The sequence below is a fragment of the Sinohyriopsis cumingii genome, chromosome 17 (assembly GCF_028554795.1).
Source record: "Sinohyriopsis cumingii isolate HCF-2022 chromosome 17, ASM2855479v2, whole genome shotgun sequence".
Lineage (NCBI taxonomy): Eukaryota > Metazoa > Mollusca > Bivalvia > Unionida > Unionidae > Sinohyriopsis > Sinohyriopsis cumingii.
In genome coordinates, this window is record NC_142977.1 from 15,788,587 (window position 1) to 15,799,673 (window position 11,087).

The following is an 11,087-nucleotide window of genomic DNA, read 5'->3' on the forward strand; positions in this document are numbered from 1 at the left end:
CATATATTTGGTAATTCATTCCTTGCTCTTTCAGAAGCTGGTATTGTCCAGTCTGGCAAATCTCATTTTCACTATTTTAATAGCTGCTACGGATAGTGTACTTTAGACTAATTCAGGCTGATTTTTTTTTAGCACAAGGAAGCAGTCATTTTAGTCAGCAGTGTGCTTAGATCATTTACAATTTCCAAAAGTACAATATCCAAAGAAATGTCATCCACATTACATTAATGTAGCATAGACGTATGCCAACATTCTCTCCATTGTGCATGTTTTAAATGCAAACAACTTCACCTTACATACATCACTCTCTCAAAAGTACATAATAACTGCTGAGCGCCCTTATAGCTCTCTGCACTAAACAGGTGTTAGATTACTAGGGGGATGGGGGTGAGATCAAAAAGGAGAGAACATTTACAACAGATCAATACCATCTGTCATAAGTGGCTACAATTTTACATTTGTGACTGTACAATGCTAATGAATTTGATACATACAAGTAGAACAAATGTGCTTGCCACTGAAAGACAAATTAGTTGCACATTTGAAAACTAACAAATTTCATGCTACGCTTTGTAATTTCTGCATTTTTGAGAGCGCAATCAATTCTCAAAATTTAACAGGTATAAAACCATACATTGAAGAACACCTTAACATGTAGTCAAATAAATCAGACCCTCAAATCTGTGCTGATGGATGATTTGTGGGCATGATGTCACCTGCTCATTAAAATGTGCAATTTTGCCACATGCAAATCTTTCCATGACACACCTGCATACAGTTTAGACACTTACTGATATTTGGCAACATATATATCTAGCATGAAATTCAAAATGGACACAGGATGTAAGGTTGTGCTAATCCACATGGATTTATAAGTAAAAAATAGGATTTGATCCAGATATATCAAATACATATTGCTAAAAAAACTTCAACCAATGGTAATTAAACAGCTGCAAGAAACACTGGTAAGTGTATAAAATGTATACCAATGTGTGCAGATGAAAGTGTCTGTAAATACTTGTGTATTTAAATAGACAAGATCAGCCCCAAAAACTTAAGTCAGGATCATAACAGGTGTGAGGCTGATTTATTAGCCTGCCTAGCACTAGGTGAGTGCTTTATCACTTGATATATTCAAGCTAATGTTCCCAGCCTGCTTCATATACTGTACTTGTTTTAATGCTGATGCCAAACACCTGTGACACAGACTAGAAAACAGGAAATAGAAAACAAAAAAGTATACATGCCAATTTACACTTTATTGTCAAGGTACAGATGTGATGCATTACATTAACCATCAATATAATACACAAAATTTACCATCAATTTGTTCATGTACATAGAGTAATATGATTGAATGGAGTATTTAATTACATTTATCAATTTCAATAAACAAAATTTTACAAGACAATGCAAGATTCTGTAATAAAAAAGTGATTAACTAAGAGTATCTAATGAATCTAGGCAACATAACTTCTTTAAAAATTTTTTTACATGTTTCAAAGGAACAAAAGATTACAACTTTTTCTAAATCACTTGAAGCAAAACTGTTTTCTACTGAAAAGATGGTGGGTATGAAAGGGTGGAAATGCTAAAGCCTTCATACTCTACCCTTACAGGCATTGTAAAACCTGGAGATTAATTATAATCAGGTGGAGGGAATAAAACAGAGCCCAATATGATTAAAATCGATCAAACATTTTGGTTGTTACTGTTTTTGTTTTGGGTTTAACACTGAAGATAGACAATATATAGCAGCCAGTATAATTGGTAAAGAACCTGGGAAAACCCTGGCAAACTACTGGCAGCTTTCTCACATACCCCCTTTAGCTGAGCCTGAGACTCAAACCCACATGGACAGAGGTGAGATGGCAGTGATCGGTGAAGGTTAGTGCTTTAAACCACTCAGCTGACTGGGGCCTTCGAACAATCTGGAGATGTGACATTCACTGATAAAAGATAATGTCCTGATGATCTTTGAAATTCTGCTTCCATTTTTTTGTAATAGCAAATCAACTTAAGTGTTATGTATGATGTTTAGAAGAGTCCAGAACAGATTTGTGCAGAGCACCAGATGAGATCAAATTCAGAAATATTAAAGCTGTAATATGACTGTTTAATTAAAAGGGTGAGACATATGATGCCAATTAATTAAAAGGGTGAGACGTATGATGCCAATTAATTAAAAGGGTGAGACGTATGATGCCAATTAATTAAAAGGGTGAGACGTATGATGCCAATCAATCCTACTGCTTTAAGCATGCCTCAGTTTTGATCTGACTGAGAAAGAGTCATACATACTACACACCAATGCCAAAGATGGTTTAACCCATGCTATAGGGTGAACAAAATGTAAAGGAATTTTCTCTACAACATTAAATTGGTGACTCCCGTAGCTGATCATGTGAAAAATTACATACTCATTTATCGATAAAAGCAAAACAATAATCACTAAATAACATAAATTACTGTTTTGGTGAATCCCACCTTTGATTTAGATAAGATAAAATCTTTAATAATGTGATTACTCTATTGTATGGACGGGTATATGATAGGACACACAGAACTGCATATGGATGCCAAAGTAAACACCAAGTCAAGCCTCCACCAAGATACCCCCACCCATCCATCCAAATTTAGGTAAAAAGGGTATCATTATCTTTGAAACTTCCAGACTCTTCTCTAAGATCAATAAATATATTCATCTAGCTTAACTAATTATGTGATCAGTCTTATTTTTTACAGAAATGGAATACTGTATTAAGCTGTGTAAAACATGCAAATGTACCTGCACATAATGTGCTGGCATAATTAGTTTAATCAGTACATATTCTGAAGAGGAAATATCCTGGCCATATATATTCTTTAAACTTTCTTAGCAAAAAACTCCACATCCGGAATGTGATCTACATAATCATAATTTGGCAATGTAGCTGAGAGAATCAAGGTAAGAAAAGCTGAAAATTAAACGAGCTTTTGTTATCACTACAATTAAATTGCTTTCAAAGTTTCTGAAATCTGAGCTACTGAGCTAGAGTTTCCTACTGAAAAACATTAAGTGAAAATGAGACAAGGCCACATTGTCATTAAATATCTTGAGCAAAAAATCTGAGCTCAAAGTTCAAGAATTCAGTTTGGGGATAAAATTTGTCTTTCTTACGAATAGAGATTAAATTATCAAAATATTGACATTAACTTAATACGGTCTGTACTACATTACTGCCAAATTTCATGGTTTTCAAGTGATGCAGTCTTAATAATTATTGGTTTTGTGAGTACATATTCAGTTGCTCTCTTCACATCGTTGTATGACTAGAGGATTGTTGGCACATCATGCCACACTAGATCTGGTTCTATGCTATAATCGATTGGGTTCATAATATGTACACGCAATATGGTACTTGTACAATCTTTTTTATTAATAGTTTCATTTTATTACTCCAACACTGTAATGCAACACTTTAATTGGAACTATGCCCCAATCAACAGTCTCCAAGATGATGGAAGAGTTATGTCCCTTTGCATGAGGTCACAAGTCACTGGGAAAACAATGTATCCATCAGAAGCATTGGAAATTTTGAAAGAAACAAAGTATCTAAGATTTGGTCCCATTTTACAGTAAACCAACTTTTACAAAACAACATTATGCTAATTGTAGCATATATCTGCTGAAACTGCATCTCACTGTATATAAATGTTTTCACTTTCTGACCACTAACCTGTTGAAAATCAACATAACTCTTCCACCTCACAGAATGTATAAACTGGTTATTTGTGATTAACCAATTTATTTGACAGTAACTTTAATCTGATATTATGAATGGAAAAATATATACATGGGACTTATTAAACCCTGACTGCATACATGGGAAGTCAACTATCAAAGTTTACAATACTGTAGCAATATATACTGTTAAAATGTGATTATCCACATGGTTGTATTATGGTCAATACTGAAATACATGTATACTGTAACTACCCATCATCAACTCTTACTAAATTGTACAACTGCAGTAGCATCAACAGTGTTTCACATCAAAGTTAGTCTGATCAAGATACCAAGATACCGTACATCAATTTCTCCCACAATTCATATTGCTAAGTTACAATACCTCTGTCATTATCTAAAGTTAGCACCACAATTTAACTTAAATTTCTTGTAGCAAGAAGGAATAGAAGATTGAGATATTACTCGTCCTGATGAATCTTTTCTCGTGTTTCCTACAAAATGCTGACTAATGACAAATAAATTTTACTAGCTATCAAACTAGTCAAATAATGAAAACTTTAATTCCAACAAAAAATGTACAAGTATCAGGCAAGCAGACTAATTTCAAACCCTGAGTACATTTATTTTATCTACTGAATGTACATCATAACAAAATAAACAATATATATACTTCCTCTGACATCTTGGGTTTTGTTGTGTCAGCAATAACCTATGTTACTTTCAGACAATGAACAATAAAATTTTATATTCAAAATTTACTGCAGATATGTAAAGAACCACTTTCTCAGTTCTTTAATGTTCAGAAAATGTTTGACATATTTTTCACATAAGTAGTATAGTTGAACATAATTCCTGATAAAGTGCAATTACTTGTACAACGTACCAAAAACATACAAAATTACAAACATTTTGCATGAGTTAATGCAGCACATATTGAAACGGGTTGGACGAGATCATATATACAGTAATCTTACAGTTTCTACATGATGATACACTGTACATAGAAAAAGACTGTAAAAGTAAATTTTCATTAAACAATTTTTTTCTTCAATTCCATACTTATGTTTGATGACATCAGAATGAGTAATGATACAAAACAATTACTGTGTACAAAAAGAAAACTTCAAAAAAGTGGACAAAACTGGCAAATGAAACAAAGTCTACCTGATAAACACAACACAAAGGTAATAATAATAAATAAGATAATCTTGAAGTGAAATTTAAAATTGTTTATATTGCAGAATTTCGGGGTTCCACCACTAAGAGTTCTCATTTGTAGAAAGTTCACAAGTCTTTGAAATTGATATAGATCCCCTTGGGCTTACTTTTTTATAGTTGATATTGAAATGGTATTACCATGGCTTACCTTGGCTTGATATCTACAATAAGGAACTCCGTCAATACTGTCATATGTCTCAAATGCAAACTATGGAACAAAAATGGCATTACTCTGTACATAAATCTGAACTATACAAATGAAGCAATAGCAATATAACTGACAACTGAATTAATTGCACAAATCGAGTTAAGAATGCAGTCATGGGATGATAGTTTTCTGGTTTTTTTTCTGTTGAGATCTTTGACTTTGAACTCAACATATACAATACAATAAAACATTTAATTTAATTTAATTTAATCCCAACCTGCCTAGCTCTGTATTCAAGAAACTCAATTTTGAATACACAAACTCGAACTCAGATCAACACTTCTCATAACAAGAAGGCCAAGGCATTCATGTCAATGCCATAACATCAGTATTACTGTAAAACAAGTCACCTAGATCCCAACATCACAATGCCAAGTAAGCATGTTGCAAGGTTTCTGTCAAAGGATGTCCTGGAACGGTATGCACCTGATTTTTCCCTTACGATATCCAGAATTCTATAACATTAGATTTACTAGTGATTTCTCTAGAATTCTACCACTGAATGGACAGGTGATTTCTCTTCAGGATATCCAGAATTCTATCACTGGATGGACTAATAAATTTATCTTTTGTATCTTTATACCCAAAGAATAAACCTTTGTCATTCCAACTATTGCAAAACTTACCTTTGCCACTAGAGCGGGTTAACTGTACTTTGTAACTGGTTTACAATACCCAATAAAGAAAACAATGCCAACTTGCGTGTCATTGCCTACGTGTTCATAATTATCGTTTTAACCTTGTGTAGTTACTAGTAAAGGAATAACTAAATCTAAGATGTTAGTCTTTGATTTGTTCATAATGTAGCAACCTGTCCATACAAAATATATGTATTCCCAGCCTGATAGCTATTGCCAATGGCATTCAAAAGGAATTACAGCCAGCTCTGCCTTAAAGTACATGCATACTGAATCCCAGAACTCACAAAAACAGTGTTACTAATACAGAATCTTGACAACTAAAGATCAATATTTTATAAACTTACTGGATGGCGGGCTTCAAATAGTATGTACAATATTGACTGATGACAACTAAAGATGTATATTTTTCATAGCCTTACTGGGTGACAAGCCTCTGATAGTACATGCACTTATTGAAATCCTGTTGAGAGTGACACCACTGAGAGTGCTGAAATCCACACCAATTTTAAATAAGCATAGCCTAACTGTACATGGCTGTAATGGTAATGGTGTGAAACTTACAATAATACCTACTTAACAGAATCACGACGAACATATTCAAGAGACCATGGACAGCTATACTGAAATTATCTTATATATTCATAACAATTTATGTGCAAATATAACTGAAGGCAGGATTAACAAGAAACTTTCGTAGGTATCTTGTTTATGGTCCCAGTAGATTTATCAACTGCATAACTCTATAAGTGTTCGTAGTGCCTTATGTTAATTTACATTCAATCAATGTTTATCAAAAAGTGATATTCTAAATTAGCCATAAAAAATAAAACTGATAAGCTAACTTTTATTATACATTTTTGAAGTTTTTCTTTTATTTTTTTCTTTGGTGTCATAGACTACGATCTATTTTTAATTAATCCTAATATCTCTCTCCACACACACACACACCACACTCACACAAATATAAACCAAAATTTAAATACATTTTTATGTTTTGGGGCAAGTACAATGGTGTGACTTAGAGGCTTAAGGTGTGGACTGACAAATTTCCCACTAAGGAAGTAAATGACATTTCATAATGAATAATTTGTTTCAAACCATATGTAAGAGAATGAGTCAGCTTCACAATAATTCATCAAAACATTGAAAGAAATTCATTAAGAGATTTTCGAACTATAAGCAAAAAAGACTCTTAAAAAAAGCATAGCATGAATTTGCTCTGATGCGACCTTCACTCTAAGGTCAAAGTGGTAAGTGAGCACCAACAAATTGTCTTAGCAGCAAATTGATATGTCAAGTATGAAAAAATCCATCAAAAGGCATGTGAATACAAGAAGAAAAAAAAGAGAAAAAAACCTGAACACAATTGTATTATGACTTGTGATCTTGAATCCACGATCATAGTGGAGACTAAACATGTCACAATGAGTTCCCTTAGCTTCATAATGCTTTATAACATGAATGATGAGTTGTACATTGATAACCTATCATGGTGTTTAGCAAATATATGCAAATAAAAACCTTCAACTAAATTAAGAGTTGAACAAAAATTAAATTTTTCAACTGTTCATGAAACAAATTACCCAGACTGGGAGTGTAGCGTTAAGTATTATCACTGCTGTAAACTAACATTGTTGACCCACTCCCACCATCTGGCTTTGACAAAACATTCAAGTTCCCCCAAATTAGTGATTAACAGTATTATCAATATATGAACTGATGCAAGTTTTGTTTTCAAATATAATGATTTTGTGCATGTTACTGAGCGGGAAAAAGAGCACTGTGTTATTAAAATAGGAAAAAGTCGTGAAAATCAAAAAGGCTGTTCCATTTAAACACAAGTTACCCAACATAGGCAGTTTAAAATATATTTATATATGCTAATGTACCCCAACTGCTCATGCAGTTCTTATGAAAATGATGCAACATTCTAAATCACATATATGAGAGACTACTGGTATTCCATGTTGACAGTGCCTTCCTGGGTCCTGTGTATATTTTACTGGAACAGCTCTAAGAATCTTATTTTCCCAAAAATGAACAGTTTTATGAGGCCTTAATTAGAAATATAACTGACTCACTAAAATAAATTTAAATGAAAGCCTTTTTTTCATTCTTATCAAATTCAAATGATACTGACCACATCTGACATGCAGTTTCTTGTAAACTCTGTCCTTTCACTATGTAATCACATGAGCCATTGTTACATGCAATTGATACAGACAAAAGAACAAAGACTAATCCCTGCTGAGTATGTCCCATTGTAAATTTAGATAAATTTTAACCATTCTGCCTCTTCTACTTAATCAGCTCATTCACAATCCAATATCAAAATTTGTTTCAGAATGTACTATAGAAGAGAGTTTTGTGAATTTGGGGCCTGACAATCAATCAATCTACCTGCCAAAGTCTTTTGCACCCAAAATGACTCATTTTTTGGAAAACTGCTTAAATGCAACTTTATTACCTGATAATATAAGGCACAGTATACTGAACTTGGTAATACTGAGACACAGCAATAGTCTATATAAACACTGCCACTAATAAATATGGGTATTTACACTGGATGGAATCTGCATTACTATTTTACATGCATATGCCTATACCAATGGTTTAGCAATTAATTTAACGTCAAATAATTATTTAAAGACTGACATATTATTTTAATATGGAAGTCCATGCCACATTACACTAACAACTACTTATTTCGCACAGAGGGGTAATTCCATTCTGCCAATTTCAAAAACAGGAATTTTCAGATTTAAAAGGGGGGTACATTTTATATGTAAACAAAATTCATGAACACACCGCTTATTGTATGATTTAACAAATATGTGTGATAAATAGCCTTTAATTAATAAAAGTAAAACTTCAATTATTGTGTATTATGATAATGACACTACACTGTATGCATTAGAACTGCCTGTAAAAGTAGAGACATAACCAAAAACTGCTATATAATATATTGTACGTCACCAAGCAGTTCGTAAAATGCTTTCACTATCTAGATCAATAAAAGCCTCTTATTACTCAGTTGCAAAAAGTATATTATGAAGTGCATGATATGGTGATTCACCTAAAAATCAAGAATTTACACTATGTTAACATTAATCAATATTGCAGTTTTCTTTTAATGCTCATGCCAATCAACTGTGCATGATTGTTTTTTGCTTGCTCATTCATTAATTTCAGGGATATCATGCAATCATGATAAAAATTGACAAGATTCTATTATATACACAAGTCTTTACAGAATTTTGGAAATTTTCACTTCAAAGACCCCAGAGTTTTAACAGCTGTCTAAAACAATAAATAGTGAAATCCTTTTTTTAAATACATAACTAATGCCACAGATTTCACGTTTTGTATACATTTACAAACATTAAACACATATCCTATTATCAATCTAGGACTGTTCTCGGCTTGGCATACCACTGCTGGATGCTGTGGCACTAGTGCTACTTGTGGTAGGCCGCAGTCTATGAAGACGAGTGAGTTCTTCTGCTTTCGTGCTTGCATAATGATGATACATCATTTTCACACCAGTCACTACTGAAAGTCTTAACCGCAGGTTGTAACGAAACGAATTTTTCTTATTTTTTACAGCTCGTTTGTATCTAACTTCCAAATCTTTTATCTTCTGGTCAAGTAGGACGATTTGTTGACATGCTTTCTCAAATTTGAGTTGGGCATCGCTCAACTTCTCTTGTAAATGTGTGTTATCCAGTGCAGTGGAAGTTCCAACAGATCTGTCTGTTGTTGAAGACATCTTGATTAGACTTATTTCAAACTACTTTTGAAGTAAATCTTGTTGACTCCCGTGTCTGAATAAAAAGTCCCTTAACCAACGTACAGTTCAAATCAGTGTGCTTTTCTTCTCTAGTATTCCACACACATTGTTTCTTATCACAGAATTTAACACAAAATAAAAAAACAACCGTACTGCTGTCTACCTGTAGGTGTTGTGGCTAAAGCAACTGAAAACAACTAGCTGGAGCCCTGCCCTTTATTGTTGGCTTTAAAAATCTGCAGTTGAGTTCTTAACGAAAGAGCGACATCATATTTCTGTCTTTGAAGGCCACCCTGTCCACTCTGAACTAAATATTTCTGCTCCAAAACATTTTCATTGTCTAAACCTACACTTCTCCATATTATTCAATGTTTATGGCATTATTTCTGATAAAAATGATTTCTGTTGATTTCACTTTTCAAATGCGGAAGTATTCGAATTTATAAAAAAGTTTGACCATAAAGAAATAAATGAAATTTGGTCACGGAAGATTCATTCGATAAAGCGCAGATCCGGGAAGGTTCGTTTTCTTCATATTATATTATCATAATTTGGGAAAACACTTCAGTCAAGTTTGACCATAGCTGCTATCGTGCATACAATGGAATCTGTAAAAATACAAATTGTTTGAATTGTAATTGGATTCAAACAAAAATTTAACTGTGCCACAAAAAATTAAAAATTACACAAAGCGATATATATATATATATATATATATATATATATATATATATATATATATATATATATATATATATATATATATATATATATATATAGATAGATATATAGTAGTTAAGGTAACAGAAGATCAGAAATATATCCATGTTTTATATGTGTGTGTGTGTTAGTGTTAGAAAATATTTTAGTTGATCCCTACTGAGGTTCGAACCTGGCTTACAGCACCAATCGCCTCGAAAGCACGCACCAAAAAGTACAAATACACACTAGACAAAGTTTAAAAAATGCTCATGTTGGATCCTGGGATAAGACTTTCCGCTGTGGGGTGTTTAAACTATGAAAGAAGCGAAACCAACAACTTTGAGTAAAATTCAACAAATAATTTACTTCTCTAAAATACAAAGTGAATATTTAAAAGGAACCAGTCTTTTTGACGAATTCTTTGACTATCGCTTCGTCAAAATTGTAACGACTTTTTTCTATATCGCCAAACAATCATCCCCTTTGGTTGTCCCTCTTTTTATTTGGACTATGGGGTCTTTCTGGTGGGTAGACGTCAATACTTGGCTAAGCGTTTTTTTTCGGATGCAGGGTTAAACTACGAGACTGTCCTTTTCTTTATTTTTTTCCTTTTTGGACAGGAGAAGGACGATGGTGATGGTGTACACTTCTGGTGGGTGACATCTTTGTTTGCTCCGGAGCACACGCAAAAATACACTGACGTCGATGACTTGCTACCCGTCATTTTATCTTATTTTTTTAAAGTGGCATTTATGGAGGAGTTGGCTGGGCATGTGCCCAGTCTGTTTGACGACCTCG

The 11,087-nt window shown here is 33.2% G+C and overlaps 1 protein-coding gene across 1 annotated transcript; it reads right to left on the bottom strand.

Moving 5' to 3' along the window:
* Positions 1-1,244: 1,244 nt before the first annotated feature.
* On the bottom strand, positions 1,245-10,020 carry LOC149777806 (uncharacterized). The gene has a single exon (XM_089938858.1). It carries the CDS (start codon positions 9,564-9,566, stop codon positions 9,204-9,206), a length of 363 nt encoding a protein of 120 aa, XP_089794984.1. The 5' UTR covers positions 9,567-10,020; the 3' UTR covers positions 1,245-9,203.
* Positions 10,021-11,087: the final 1,067 nt, after the last annotated feature.

Excerpts from the sequence above, each read along its gene's own strand:
- LOC149777806 (XM_089938858.1), bottom strand. The coding sequence starts at position 9,566 with ATGTCTTCAACAACAGACAGATCTGTTGGAACTTCCACTGCACTGGAT.